At 43.1% G+C, this 15500-nt stretch overlaps 1 protein-coding gene across 1 annotated transcript in view; it reads right to left on the bottom strand.

The window, feature by feature from the left end:
* Positions 1–8438: 8438 nt before the first annotated feature.
* The window catches only part of LOC111268693 (sal-like protein 3), a 36017-nt gene continuing 28955 nt past the window's right edge, over positions 8439–15500 (bottom strand). The window contains exons 16-17 of the mRNA XM_086971772.1: positions 15123–15495; positions 8439–14931 (exon numbers count right to left, since the gene is read on the bottom strand). Of these exons, the coding sequence (XP_086827898.1) occupies positions 14393–14931; positions 15123–15495 (912 nt within the window). The 3' untranslated portion in view covers positions 8439–14392. The remainder of the gene's footprint in view (positions 14932–15122; positions 15496–15500) is intronic.

The following is a 15500-nucleotide window of genomic DNA, read 5'->3' as shown; positions in this document are numbered from 1 at the left end:
GGGCCGTCCTAACTGGATACAAAAAGCCGATATTTTTTTGCATATGGTGAACGGGAAATCTTCGACAGCTCCATTGGAAGCAAGAGAATTATTTCAAACTCCCTCCAGATGTTAGCACCGCAAAGGAAGAACGGTTAACTATGAGCTTGTTATTGTATTGACTGCGTAACGGATTACGCGTTATACTTCATTAATGAAGTAATTACGTCTTCATTACTTATGGTGCTATAGCATCGTTGGAACCTGTATTATGTCTCACAGATACTATTCGCCATATGATAGATCTATCTTAATTCTCGTTTTCTGTTCACTGTAGCAGCTACGACAGTCAGATGAATCTATTGAAGCTACCGTAAGTTGAGTTCGAGACGAATTCTTTATTTGTCTGATGTGCCATGTTAGGCCTTCACTACCATTATTATTAAAAGGCCAGCGAATAAAGTGTTGGTTATTTTAGCGGTGAAGCAGTAAAATAAAATACTGTCTGCAGTACAACAACATATGAAAAACGGTAAAAATAATTTAAAAAAAAAGTACCATGCACAGAAATAGACACACACATAAACGTGAAACCATGTTCAAGGCCTTTCTCCACAATCATCAAGATCCAAACAAAGCTACACCTCCGTCAGGCTTGCCAACCTTACACGTTTGTTATTGCAAACATTTATTTTATCCTTTTTGTAACGTTTTTGAGTCTTATCAACTATATCCATGAATAAATGGTAGGATTCAGGGCGGCAGGGGAAGCGAGTCTCCAACGCATCCCGTTGTAGAACAGTGATCAGGAAAGTATCACCGTTTATAGAGGAACATCAGCTACTAGTTAGAGCCAACTTATTAGTGATGAGCAGCCGTGATTCGTCCTAGTATGTATTGGCTTGCGGTTGACGCCACTTACAGGTTGTGGCCACAGGCGTATATGTAGAGGTAGAGAGTGAGCCTTGTCGGAGGTTGCGGTGGTGCTGCTTTTGCTGCTGCCATTGGTCCTGTGGCGAGGCAAACGCCGGCCTCTTTGTCTCAGTGTGTTCCATCCTTTCTCCAGTCGTTCGATTGTGTTGCAGTTATGTCCCTTTTTTCAGGCACGCTCTTTTTTCTTTCGCCTTTTTTTGCCGCGGCACACACGGCCACATTTGCTCTAATCCGGCAATCCATAAGATTCGATCCCGACCAAGCAAGCTGGCCCACTACGAGGTCTGCCTGCCTTTAGGGCCACAGCAGTTCTCAGGTCTTCAACACAGCCAGTCGCTTTTGCTTCTATTGCTTCTCCTGTTACTATCGTGGTTGCTGCCGGTACCGCCGTCTGCAACCACGCTGAGCAATATATATACGCGTGGTGTATATATCCGCCATATAAATCTCGCTCGACATCGGCGGCAGAAGCCGCGCAACCGGGACCGCTAACTCAGGTCCCGTTTTTCCCCGCACCCTTTGCGCGGGGGCGCAGAAACAGCAGCTACCGTTAGCTGCTCTCGGACCACGACATCCCTCGGCCTTCGCATCCACTCTCAACCATCTCGTCGCATCATCCCTCTCCTACATTCTCGTCGCCTTCGTTGTCGACGGCCACATCTTTCACCTTTTTTTCTTTGCACGATCTCTTGAGCGCTTATCCTAGTTCTAAACATAGAAGCAAGCGCTTACGGCGTACCAGCGTAACTGGTGGCAGCATCGTCGTTCGAACGCACTTGGTAGCAGTAGCAACATCAGCAAGCGACTTTCACGAAGAGCGCGATCTTTACCCGCGACCCTTCTTGTTGCAGGCGTTAGCGATGGCGGTTTCCTGACGCGTCACTTCTCGGTGCCACGGTGCTACCTTGTTTCTCTCTTTCTTTTTAGCCGAGGCTCTTATGCGCGCTCCGTTGCATTTCTCTCTCTTTAGTCTAGTTTCTTCGTACCAACTCGTCGCCCTGTAAATTCTGCACTTGTGCTCATTCGCTACTTGTTTTTTACTTCCTGGGTTCTCTTCACTTGGACCACCGCAAGGTAGTCGGTCACCTTTTCGAGAGCCTCGGTATATCTCGGAGAAAGTGGGTGCTTTCGGGCTTGCTTGCGAATGCGGGGTCGTTTGCTACCACGACCGGCACTGCCGCCGCGACCATCTTTTACGCCGTCCCTTGCAAGCACACACGGGCAGATCGGCCCACGCACATCTGGAGATATTCGCTTTCGCCCTTTCTCTCTCTCCCTCTCTCGCTTAGTCCCACTGTACTGCACCCAACAGCACCCCAACTCCCGTACCCAGTTGCGGGCTGTGGAGGCTTTCGGTGTCTCTTGCTCAGTCACCTTCATCGTCTATCCTTGCCCCTTTCCCCTACCGCACTCTGACTCAGACAACGAACGACGGTAGCGGCGATGTCGCTCCGGAGCTCCGGCAGTACAGCACCGCCACAGGACGAAAAATGACGCCCATTTTTCTTCCGACCGCTGCCGACACGAACGCGTGTGACGGCGGCCGCCGACACGCAAGGCTCAGTTCTTGGACCGTCCATAGCTCTAAAGCAGCGACACGGGCTAGACACAACTACGCTCAACCGGCCAACAACCTGGTACCGAGCTTCAGTGCCAATAACGCGAAAGCCGACACCCCTCAGAAAACAAGAACCCTTAGCGCTGCCACGTAAGGGCTGGGGTCAGCCCAAAGCAGAACTATGGACAATCCTACTACTATACAAAACTATCCAGCTACCAGCAATATTCTACACTTATCTCCTACAGCTCACCCTAGCCGTCAGCGTACGTTTTCTTATGCATTCGTGGTCTACCTGTCCGTCTACGTTATAACTGCATGTGACAACTGCCGCCTTGTCACGCTGTGTTGCATCAAACCTCCACCGACACCTGCTTCAGCAGTAGCTTTCAAGATGCCAAAACTTCTCGGCGTCATCTTCAGCAGCCACACGCCTATTGCTTAACCCTATGCTATAAATCTACAAAAGGCTACCTGTTCTATTATCTACCTGTACATCTTCGATATAAGCAGACAGGCAGGTGTGTGTATAGGTCCTTGCACAGTAGAACATCTGGTCGCGACAAGGCGACAAGGTGTTGGAAAAGAGGAACAGAAAAATCGACTCTAGCTCACAGAGAATGCACTTACGTAGCATATAACTATATAGTGTCAGCCGTGGAACTTCAGTAGCTCAACTGTCAATGCATAAGTCAAGCTCAAAGCAAACAGGAGGTGATTGAAACTTGCCCTTTTGGTAAAAGCCGACTTAAGAAACATCAGCTTCCACCCTTGCATGATTGACGAACGCGTTCTCAAAGGACCAAGAGCAGGGTCGAGGTTCTGTCTATTCATGGACGAGCGGCTAGGTAACTGGCAGCTATACGTCAGTGTATTAGCAAGGTTCCTGATACACAGGACGTTTCAAGAGTCGAGGTCTGTCCTTTAAAAGGTAAAAGTTTACTAAGCGAGATACTTGTCCCAATAGGACGATGGAGAGCCGATATTCATTTTACCGCTAAAAGTGAACATTTTTTAAGAAGTGAATTTGGGAAATGGTCCGGGTAGATGTTTTTGTGTGAAAACATTATCTAGACTGAAAAAACAGGCCCGTATGGCCTCGTATAGTAAAGGGTTTACTTTTTATTTAATAATCTATGTTAGTGATTTGCAATTATTGGCGGTACTAAGCCGGCTAGTTAAGAATATTCATTTACTATGGTTAATATTTCGGTTTTCCCATAAACTTATCGGCTGCCTAAGGAAATTGATTTTTCGTTTGCTATCACGTGAACTTCTAGGGGGCTAACATAACGCTGAAACAAACTTTAGTGGTAGGGGCCAACGAGTTCCATTTGATGTAAGCGTATAGTTCAATAGAATCCGTGAAGTAGGAAATATTGGACATAACGACTATTAACTATAATGCATGTTTGCTAGCAAAGAAAAAAGTGATATTTGTTTTTGATATCTTTTAGCGTTTTCGCGCTAGTAACGGCTGCTTCGTTGGGAATTAATTCCTTGTAAAAACATCATAAAAGTGAGACATAACTCTATAGACAAGGGTCCTAATTTGGCCTGAGAGAAACGACCTTCCTAGGTCAGGCTATTCTTGTACTCAAACAACGTACCTTTTTTTTTTTCGCATAGTTTACTCTCTGTTGTCTCTAATATAATAAACTTAAGTACTATTGTTATATATATATATGTATAAAAAATAGATCAGGGCAGAGGTTCTAACGCGAGTAATGGGGAAAGCGCTACTATATTTAGCATTTCTTCAATTTATGAGATTTTGACTGGAAGGCTAAGGTGTGTTTATGTCCAAACCTAAACCCGGACAGCTTCTATGTACCTCAAGTTAATAGGCGAAAATGTAAATACTGCGAGGACAAAAGCTGTCCTCCTTCAAAGAAACTAGTAAAGCAGCATTAAAACCAATAAAGGAAATATATTTGCCTGTACTCTCGAAAATTTCTGATAGTTTTGAAAGCGTGTATTACCTCCTTTCTTAAGATAGTTAATGGGGGACCATCGAAAGCAGTTGTTGTAAGCATCATCATTCAACGTAGCTAAAACATTAGAGAATTCTTCGAAGACATTCGAAGAAAATGATATGTTATCATCGTCCACAGCTGAAGTGAGCTTAGTCTCTCAAGCAGAATCCTTGCTTTGGCAGAAAATCCTAGGTTTTTGAATACGGTAAGAAATTCAAGCACCTTCACCTTAAAGCCGAAAAGGAAATTAAATGATTTAAAAATTATTCATTATTTGAATTTTTATTAGTACTTCTCAATGAACTAACTTTAAATAGATATCAAAAGAGGACTTCTCTTGCACACGCACATGTGTTACCTTTTAATTTGTTCTTAAAAAGAAATAATTTTTAAAGCAAAATGAATGTGAGCTGTTCCATGATCTCATTAGAAAAGCTGTTTTGTTCTTTAAGCTTTACTACCCGCTTCCCCCACCCCCACCCCACTCAAGAATCGACATTTGATTTTGAGACATCCTGCATTATAATATACAAGGCAGAATAAATTTTCCGAGTCTCTTTGTCTGATGCTGCCCTCGAATACTGTTTCAGAAGTTGGGCTTCGTCTAACACAAATTCATATTATCAGCAGTCTATACTCGATTTTAAACTAAGACCACCTCGTGTTGTCCTAAATCTAGTAATCAAACACGTTACCACTGCAATGTTACAAATACGTGCCATAGGCGGCTACTACAGGTTCGTCGTTCCTTTACTATCGGCGATGGTCTCGATTGTCTCCGTTTGTATCATAATTAAAATCCAACTAAATATATAACGAATATATATATATACAAGTTTTGGCGAGCGATAACGGGCATGCGTCCATCCGCCATTCTTGGCACTGGAAGGGAAGCTGTTTATTCTAAAACATTCCGACAAAACCGGAATCATGGTAAGCAATACGCCATTTCTGAGAAAATGTGCTACTATCTGGGCTCTTTATGCTGAACGAATCCCACTAATACGGTTAATTTTTTTATCCGAAGCTGACGGGCTATGTCATCGCCAGTTTTCATCTTGGCTTCCGGGATATCCGAGAAAGATCTCTATGAGCAAACTGGAAAATTTTCATTTGATTTCATTCAAATGCATTTGAAGAACCCTAAACCTATCAGTATCATTTGATTCATGGTTAGTCTTAAAAAGTAATTTGCGGGACAAAGGAGCATGGAAATGGCTCGTGCGTGATTGAAGTTCCAAGTTAAAGCTGTAACCGCGGTGAATGGTGGGTATATAAAGAAAAACTTACCGTCAGGAACAACCTTTGTAGCATAAAAATCTAGATACAGCGTTAAAAGCGAAGAATATATATATATATATATATATATATATATATATACCTTGGTCCACATATATATATAGGGTGGGATATGTAAATCTGGACTAATTCGTATAAGTTGTATCTAAGCAAGAACCGATATTTCTATGAAAATTTAAGCATATGTATATAAGAGAGATGTCACTTCTTAATCAATACGCCCATCGTCTACTGCAGTTATAATTTCGATTCGAGACTCAGCAAACTTACAAATTACTCGTTTTCAAAAAAGAAATGCGTCTTTAGTCCATAAATAACTTCTCACCAATAATCGCGTATAAATTGATACAAAGCATCGTGCAAATACGCTACGTGCAAAAAATTTGAAAAGGACTGAATTAAATTTTGGGCTCATATCAGTCAGATTAGGAACTCATATCCTCCTGTCTAAAATGGCCGTTAATTTCTCGATTAAACAGCTAAGTGTATCTAGAACATCCTTTTAAGAAACTTTGATAAATCTTCTTTTAAGTCTGCCCACCGTATTGTTTTGTTCCAAAATAAGGTACTTTTCTTCTGGTATCAAAAATATCGGATGAACGCACGCCAACTACGACAAAACACCCAAAATCTATTCCTTACCCCATATATATATATGTTTATACTTATATTCTACCGTAAGATAGGAGGTACGATCTTCCCCCGGGTGCAAGATACATGGAATAAACTGCTTTTTATAATTAAATTATCCGTTGCAAAGCTCAATGTAGTCGAATACGTTGCAATGCGTGCTCGCTGGATATTACCTATTGGGAGAAGAAGAAATCGAAGGATTTGGAGAACAAAGGACCTCTCTTTCCCCTTAGAGCCTGCTTAGAGCTCTCACGTTGCCTCAATTTACCTTCGTATAGACAAGTGTTTTATATGCTTTCCAGTAGCCCCTCCTGCCTCACTAAAATAATGTAGGGCTGAACGGAGTTGCACCGGCTTTAACGTACTTTTTCATACGATACAACTTCTTTGTAAAGTACGTTAGTATATCTTTGCCCTTCGAGTCTTTACATATCTATAGTCCGCTCAACATTCACCGATTCGACACATTAACCTCTATTGTTGCCAATGCACATCATCTTTTTATATGTACGTATCAGTTCGCTTATTAAGGTCCGCATACATGCCGCTACCCCTTATGTTTCAAAACTTTATGAAACTATTGAGCTATCAATATTGTACCGCAGTGTGCCACTTGACGCGACACCCTCATAAGGTTGAGCCATAACGCCAAAGCCGAGTATGTGGGGCTGGCAATCGAGTAGGCAGAATTCGTATGCTGGAGCTCGCTCCTCCTTCTTGTCACCCCTTTCCCCTGACTGTCTCTACCCCTTGGTGCAGTCCTTTTCTTGTCAGCTAAGCGGTAGGGTAGGGTAGGGTAGGGAGTTTTATGATTTGGCAAGGTTTTTTTTATAAGCGCTTAATTTGATTTCTATGTAAATTATGGGTTAAGTGGGGTTACGGTCGGCAACCGTGTGCGCAGGTTGTACCTGCAAAGGCGGCCGCGAGTTCTCGCTGTGAGCTGTGGGATCCGAGAGAGATTTGCTATGCACAGATATGTAGTCATAGATTGTCATACATATACAATATGCGCTTTGGATGTCAGCCGATACGGGTATGGTAAGGAAGTAGGAAAGGCGGGACTATCCTGAAACAAAAGCTGTTTGGGATAACGATATGCGCCTATAGGACAGTGCTCCAGCTAGAGCTGTAAGGGTTCCCACGCGATTGCATGCCTCTTAGTAGTCTCGTAAAGAATTGAGTCCATAGTTTCAACTTCTTGATGCCTCTTGAAAAATGAAAAGCTCAATATGCTCGAGATGGCCGTGTTTAGCTATTCTAGAATCAAGAGGAAATCCTACCAAATAAGTATTATAGCGGTTCTTTTTTATTGTCGGCGAGGGGGTACGCATAGGCTTAGTACAAAGCGAGAAGTACGAATCTGTTGTGCCCCAGTGACTTTTCAGCCCAAGTAAATCGAATTATACTTTGGTAACAATGTATATACCAGATACATTCACAGGTAGAATCCACGATGTGTTGAATGGAGACAGATACAATGGCATGTTGAGTCCAGACACGTAAAACACTGTGCAGTATTTTAAATTCGGCGTAAGTCAGCTGGTGTAGCCCTCGACGATATTTAAGCACTTTCAGATCGTTTTTGATGAAAAAGCGTAGGCTCCTCAAAATAGCGAAAGTGAAACCAAAGTCATAAGGCGATTTCAGACATGTCTGCAATGCTTTCAAATACGAATTTCAAACGAGCGGAAGTTCTGAATCAAAGCTGACACATTTTGTTTTTAGGCCCCCCGAAACAAAAACGATTGCATCCAATAGTAGATGTTTCGAACGTTTCTCTTTTTCAGGCTTTCTGTCTATTCTATAGTCGGTCCGAGGCTTGTAACGTTATGAGCTTCAACTAGGAATGCTTTCGATTATATATCTTGGGGTCGACCGAAGTGGCCGATCTCCGACTTCTTTGGTTTTGTGCTCAGTGTAAGAGCTGGTCATTGGTTCGAAGCTGCAAAAAATATGTTTTCCACTTACCTTCGAGTTTTCAACCTTTCCCTCTGAATTTGACTCGTCTTGTATCGTTTGGATGAATTTCATTTTATATCTAAAAATAAATATAACTAATATTGGCTTAAAATTGCATTAAATTTATTCGTTCTTGTTGGTTTTATCATTTGTCGTCGTGACTGGCTCGAAGAGGGTGCCACCTCGTGGTACAATTTGGCACCGCCTGATCGAGTGAGGCCCGACGTTAAACATTATTATTATTATTATTATTATTAATATTATTATTATTATTATTAATATTATTAATATTATTATTATTATTATTATTGTTATCATTATTATTATTGTTATCATCATCATCATCATTCTCATCTTGACGCTCTTCGTCGTTATTATTTTCATATCGTCGCCATCAGTCATCATCATCATCATCGTCATCGTCGTCGTGGTCATTATTACTAGTATTTATTATTATTATTATTATATTTTTCATCACGGTTATTATCATATATCGTATTCTTTCAGTAAGTAGCCAACATCATCGTCCCCGTATCATCATCGTTCTCGCTCACATTTGCCTATATCATTGTTGGTGTTATTGTGTGTATAATATTATAGTCATGTCCTATACTATCATTCGTCAATAGTATATTGGTTGTTGGCGTCATAGTCCGTTCCTGTGGTTCCCGTATGTCACTAGCAATGGGCTACTGTTTCTATTGTATGTGTATTATAGTACTTGAACTACATCCTGCTGAAGAGCAACGATGCCGGCCTATTTTTTTTTTCCCCTCTCTTCTTCAATTATCTTCATCATCATACAGTGGCTTGTGGGGGAGGACAGTAGTATCGTAATAATTGATTAATATTATAACTATTATAGGTAATAGTGTCTTTAGGCCGGCGACCCGTTATTTAGAAATGTCTGAGCTAGCGTTCGCAACGCGTAACTATCTGTCTTCGTTCAGATGCTTCCCTCTACCTGTCTAGTTCGTTTGTTGAATACCGGACCGTTTCTATTCGATTTTTCCTTCGTCGTAATTAACATTGATATCGTAATGAGAATTTCTAGGTGACCTCGATATCGTCGATTTTATCGTACTGACCAGCTCCTTACGTTTCTACACGTTCGATATTACGGGTGGAAAGATTGTGATAAATGGTCGGCCGATACCGCGTCTTTCTTCGTGACCGTAAACTGGCGAATTTATATAAAAATGTTTGTTAGTTAATTGTCAAGTAATTGCGTACTATGAATGGTTATTAGATGATTAATTCTGAATCGTCGTTCAATACCAAGCGAAGCATAGGACATGGCGGAGACGCTAATATAGGCCGGGCGGTTTAGAGCCTCTTTAAGGACACAAATACACTATAGAACAGTGACTTTGCCTCTTGAAAAATTGTAATCAATTTCGATTCGTTCCATTGTGAGTTGTAGTTCTCGCCCGAAGACCCAGTCTTCAGATCATATTGTTTTCGCGTCGTATTAATGGTCACAATGTTGAGAATACATATCAGCTACGCGTGTGCTCCTGTGTTGTTGATTCGATCATATCATCCTACCGACGTCATTCGACCGACACCGTCAAAAACGTTCGAATGGGTTAATCGTACGCAGCAGCGCTATTCTGTCGAGATCGCGACCGTCGTTTTGGAAGAGCCTTTGATGCGACGACAGAACTTCACATCGTCGTCGTCGTCGTCGTCGTCGTCGTCATTTTGCACATTGGTAACAAAAAATAACTTCGGTTCCCGCCGTTCAGCCCTGAACTAGAATATGCCGCGACCGTCTTTCATTGCAAAATGCACGTTATGTCCTGTATTTTTAGACACAATTTTGCGTCGATCACTGATCACTGGGCAACTTGAACCCCTCAATCAGCCTCTGAAGTTCGCCTTTTTCGAATGACATCTATTTAGGCATCTCTGTATCTAATACATTTCCTTCAACCGTTTTAGGCGAGGCAATAAGCCAGCTTTAAGACGACACAGTCATCGGTCACCCCATGTACAAAAGCCAACCGTACGCAAGCAGCTGCTGGATCTGTGAACATTCAGTCACTCGTCTACGAGCCAAGAGACATATTTCTTAGGACAGGTGATCGTTTTAAGAGTCACTGTTAGCCCCAAGGCAATGTCTGCAGGCAATGTCTATTTATCTTTGTTCTTTTCTTACCTCGTTTGCATTTTGTACCCCCGCCCCGAAATCTTTGGGAATAGTTTCATTGTGTTGAGTGCTTCACTTGCCTCTATTGTTTGGAACTTGTTTAGGGTTTGCTACGCAAGATCATATCTATTTGCAGAATGCTGCACGAAGAAATAGGGATGATACTGCGGCGGCGGCCTACGCGATAGTGGTGGGTCAAATAGTCTTTGACGTCACACGCAGGTGACTTTAGGTCGTCATTGCGTGCCGGTTTCAGCTGCGGCCGCGCTCTCCTTCGTGCGACACTCCCGCAATCAGGTTCACATTAATGCGTGACCAACCACATGCCTATATTTATTCAGTTTGCCTACCTTATACATCATTAGTATTAATAATATAATAATTATATTTGCAACCAGCATATATATATATATACCTTATATGCACACTGTGTGTATTAATTTCATGTTCGGGGAGATCTATTTTGGGGGAGGAGGAGCCGTTGTTGTATGTGTATATATATATATATTATCAATGCTATCAGTGTTAATGAGTTGTTCTATCGCTCATGCCATTCATTGTGTCGTCTTCGTTTAGGTTCCACGTCAAATCGATGCGCAGAATTTTGATGGAAGAAGCGTACTTGTTCTTTATGTTCGTTGTTGGGACACACATGGAGGCGGCCTTCGTTTTCTCCGTTGCTGCCGATGGCGACTTCATCGCCTCTGGGAAGTGGAGCAGTTAGCTCAAGTTGTGCTGGCGCTTTGGTTGTGGCCACTTAGCGAGAGAACGGGACATTGCTTGCTCAAGCTATTTCGAGCCAGTGTTTGTTTTAGAACGGACACGCCGACGGTAGTGATGCTACGTCGATCCTCCCGGAATGTGATATGATAATTCGCCGTGGCATCGGTTCAACTATCGACGTCCGTTCGGGAAGCTGAATTTTTGGCGCTGCATTCGAAGTTCGTCCAAGACGAGCGCGCACGGATGCGCAATAATAGCTGAGTGTTGAAGAGAAAAACTTCTCAATCGCGCTGGCGATAGGACACTTGGTGTCTTTTCCATTGCACGCTCACAAAGAGGGATAATTTAGTCACGCACTTATCCATAAGACATTGCCTCACACACAGACACACATACATACAGATAGGCAGACGTACTCATATCGTCACGCATATAATGTGCTGCCACTGTCCCCCACAAAAATGGTTAGTACTGTTTAGTGTATTTGGGAAATTTTATCATGCTGTGTTTAATGTTGTAATTAACATAAATAAACAGCAGTAGCAGCAACGGCAGCAGCAGCAGCAGCAGCAGCAGCAGCAACAGCAGCAGCAGCAGCAGCAGCAGCAGCAGCGGCAGCAGCAGCAGCAGCAGCCGCAGCAACAGCAGCAGCAGCCGCAGCAACAGCAGCAGCAGCCGCAGCAACAGCAGCAGGCATTGTGCATTTGGGCACATGGCCATGATGCCACCCGCGTGTCCAAGCAAACATGCATATTTCGACTAATTTATCTTGTTCTTAATTGAATGCCTCATCATTTTTATCGTCCGACTGTGGCTATGATGTCGCTTTCGTTTTGGACTCTTAGAATTTTTTTAGAAAGTACATTTTTAGAAAGTTAAGACTTCAGTAAGCTTTTTTCACTTTTGGTCTGCTTTTTACTGTTTTCAAGTATCTGCCACCTGCTTTCGAGTTGTTTTGTGATTGATTGTAATAATGTACATAGTGATCTTGGATTACCAGCGTCATCGTCATCGTCATCGTCTACGGTCAACCGTGTTTGAGGTTATTACCTGCCGAAGCAGCAACCTACCGTTTGCACTAAAACTTGAAGAATCTGTGTTTATTTGCTTTGTCGAGTATTCGCGTTGAGTTTATTAGCAGTTGCACTTGTACGCATCCATACCATTCTATCATTTGTTACTGTATGTACATACACTCTGGCTCCTAGTACTTTTACTATTATCTCTCTTTCGCCATTGACACCACTGTTATCACTAGTAATATGATTAACTGTCTTATTTATTATTAATATTTATTTTTATGATGATAGTAAGTAATCACCGATTTTGTCTCATCTTTCGTCGTGCCTCTTCATTCGGCGGAGCCCCTTTACCTTTTGTGTGTTTCCTTCTTATCAGCTCCTCCTTCTGTTTTGTTACTCCTGTTGATGTGTGGATATCGTTGGCATCGCTTCTATGAAGAATATACTAATAGTAGTAGTAGTATTAATAGTTGTAGATCGCATTTATCATATTCTCATAGTTTTTTTCTGCCATTTTCCCTTGCCTTCATTATGGGTGAAGGTGCAGTTCCGTACCACAAGGAGGTTATCGAGAGTTCTCGCCATTCGCGGATTCGCGCTATTCCTTGTCTCAATGGTACAATACATAATTATTTGTATTTCTTTTTTTTGTCGTCGTTGCTGTCTTCACTGCTATCGGCCTTTCTGTTTTTGTTCCTGTACACAATTGTGAAAAAGTAAATATTTAAAACGAAATACACACACACACACACACACACACACACACACACACACACACACACACACACACACACCCACCCACCCCCCCACGCCTCAGTGCTTATCATTTTGAGTTCGTTCATTAGCGTCATCGTTTTGATTCATCCTGATAAGCCCCACCGACCTTGCGCAATCGGTAGGACGTGTTGCATTTTCTGAACTAGCTGTTAGCTTGTCGTTGTTGATGTTTCGATTTGCCAGCCTTCAGTGTCCTGTGACTCATCACCTTATGTGCGGTAGGGTTCGTCGATTAGATTTCTCCACTATGTTACCTGTTGCAGTTTATTTTGTTCCATTGATAGCCCCCATAGCTTCTCCTCTCTCGCCGTTCGTCGTCCGTATTGCACTACTGATCAAAATCATCGTCGTCTGCTCATGATCATCATCATCATCGTCGATCGTTGTGTGTCATCTTTGCCACAAAAAGAATACTAGCCTATACCCTGAACACGGTGGCAGCTAAGAAGATCGACAAAGAGCATTATATGAGTTCAATCAGTGGAAGTAGAGCAGAATATTAACAATACTAAATAAATTAGTTGCTTGATGCCATTGTTTTGTTGTATCGTCACGATCTATTAGTATGATTACAATATTTATTTATCATTCAGTCGAAAGTGACTTACTTCGCCGCCAATATTGCCCTATATTATGACTTTCCTATCTCAACGCACTAGACGGTGGGAAAGATCGATCATAATTTTAACCATGCCTGTTGTCGTTTTCATGTTACATTTTCCTATTTATTGTTCAGCATCAGCTGTTTCTGCTTTGTTCCAATGTTTGAGTGAGAGCCGGTGCAGCATGATTTGACAATTCACAGTTGAACATGTTGAAAGCTATAGTTGCACACCACCTCCCGTAACTCTTCGTCGTGGTTGTAATAATGGTAATGGAAGTGGTAGTTTTGTGTTTTCTCGGATGCGTCGATCGGTTTTTCCTGTCCGTACGTTTTGTTCCTCTGTCTTCGGCATTGTCGCTTCTGCCCTCGCTTCTTACATCTTCCTTTATATTTTTTCTCTGTATTCTTCTGACTTGACCTAGATCATAGGTTTCATCCAAGCATCACCCATGTCGTATGCCATATACACCGTCGGCGATCCTCGTCAAAATTGCCGACATCTGCCGCTCAACACAAAAATGTAGGGCCACGCTGTTCATGGCCGTAGGAAGATGTCAGAGCATACAGGATGGTACTTTTGCGCCTTTTTATTGGTTGAATTTGATCGATTTAGTTCGAGCTTTTGACTACTGCTTGAACTAAATTTAGCCATCCTGTTTCGGTGCAGCGTTATGCGGCGTCTTTACCACCTGTCGCATGCATCCACTCGTTGACTACGTAAGCTGCCGTAACGTCAGTCTTACTCAAGAAATATATCGAAAGAGGGGAGAGGGTCACTTATTGGGCGACTTCGGTTGAGGCCAGAGGCGACTCGTCGGGTGCCTCCTGTTTGACATGCTCCGCTAGACGCACAATCTGTTCTTTGTTGTTCCGCTCGTTGTCATTGATATCTGGCTGCGTAGAGCCAGCCTTCTTGACCAGAGATAGCGCTTCAGGATCGGCCTCGAACTTGGAGCTCAAGCCGGTTTCAGGCGAAGCCGAGTGCCCACCGTGGGCCGTTTGCTCATCGGCGTTCTCGGCCATCATCGGTCCACCGGTTGTCAAACCTCTTGCAAGCAAATGCAAAGGGGACGGTGCGCTCAGCGACGGCAGCGTTGGCCCGTGAGGGTTGTGCGTCTGCTGCTGCTGCTGATGTTGTTGTTGCTGTTGTTGTTGCTGTTGCTGTTGTTGTTGGTGTTGCATTTGTTGCTGAAGGTGCTTAACCAGCGATAGGGGATACATTGCGTCCGTAGGCAATCCACCTTTGTTCACAAGCGGAAGTGGACTATCCTCAGGACCTGTTAGTAGGCCGGGCAGGCCTCCAGAGGCCGCAGCGGCTGCAAGGAACATAAAACCCTTAGGAAACACATTCCTCATGCCTAAACTCACTTACTCAAACTTAGCGCCCTTTTTATGATCAAAAAGTAAAAGCGTTTAATGACGCTGATTTCCTTCGTAACGCCCATAACCTTGCTATTCAGAAAGCTTTCTTTAAACGCTTATATTCCTAACATAATATTGAACTCACCATTGAAAAAGCTAGCAGACAAGTAAGGATTGTAGTAGAGGTCCGGTCGTGACGCCATTACTTGGTTGAGGTCAACAGTATCAAGCTTCTTACTGCTACTACTGCTGCTGCTGCTGCTGCTGTTGCTATTACTGCGCTTGCTGTCTGTTTTACCGGGTATTGATATCACTGGCGGCGTTGTGGTTGGGTTCGCAGGCGTCGGGCTGGTTTGTGAGGTAGGGGTGCTCGGATTGACCAGGGCAAGCTGCTGACTCTGTTGCTGGTTCCACACATGCGTGCCCATATGCACCTTTAGATTGCCCTTCGTCGTGAACGCACGAGAACACACGGCGCAGCGGAACGGCTTGTCTCCGGTGTGAGTTCGAAGGTGGATCTGGC

The sequence above is a fragment of the Varroa jacobsoni genome, unplaced genomic scaffold (genome assembly GCF_002532875.2).
Source record: "Varroa jacobsoni isolate VJ856 unplaced genomic scaffold, vjacob_1.0 scaffold_1309, whole genome shotgun sequence".
Taxonomy (NCBI): domain Eukaryota; kingdom Metazoa; phylum Arthropoda; class Arachnida; order Mesostigmata; family Varroidae; genus Varroa; species Varroa jacobsoni.
This window is presented reverse-complemented; position numbering and strand designations above follow the sequence as displayed.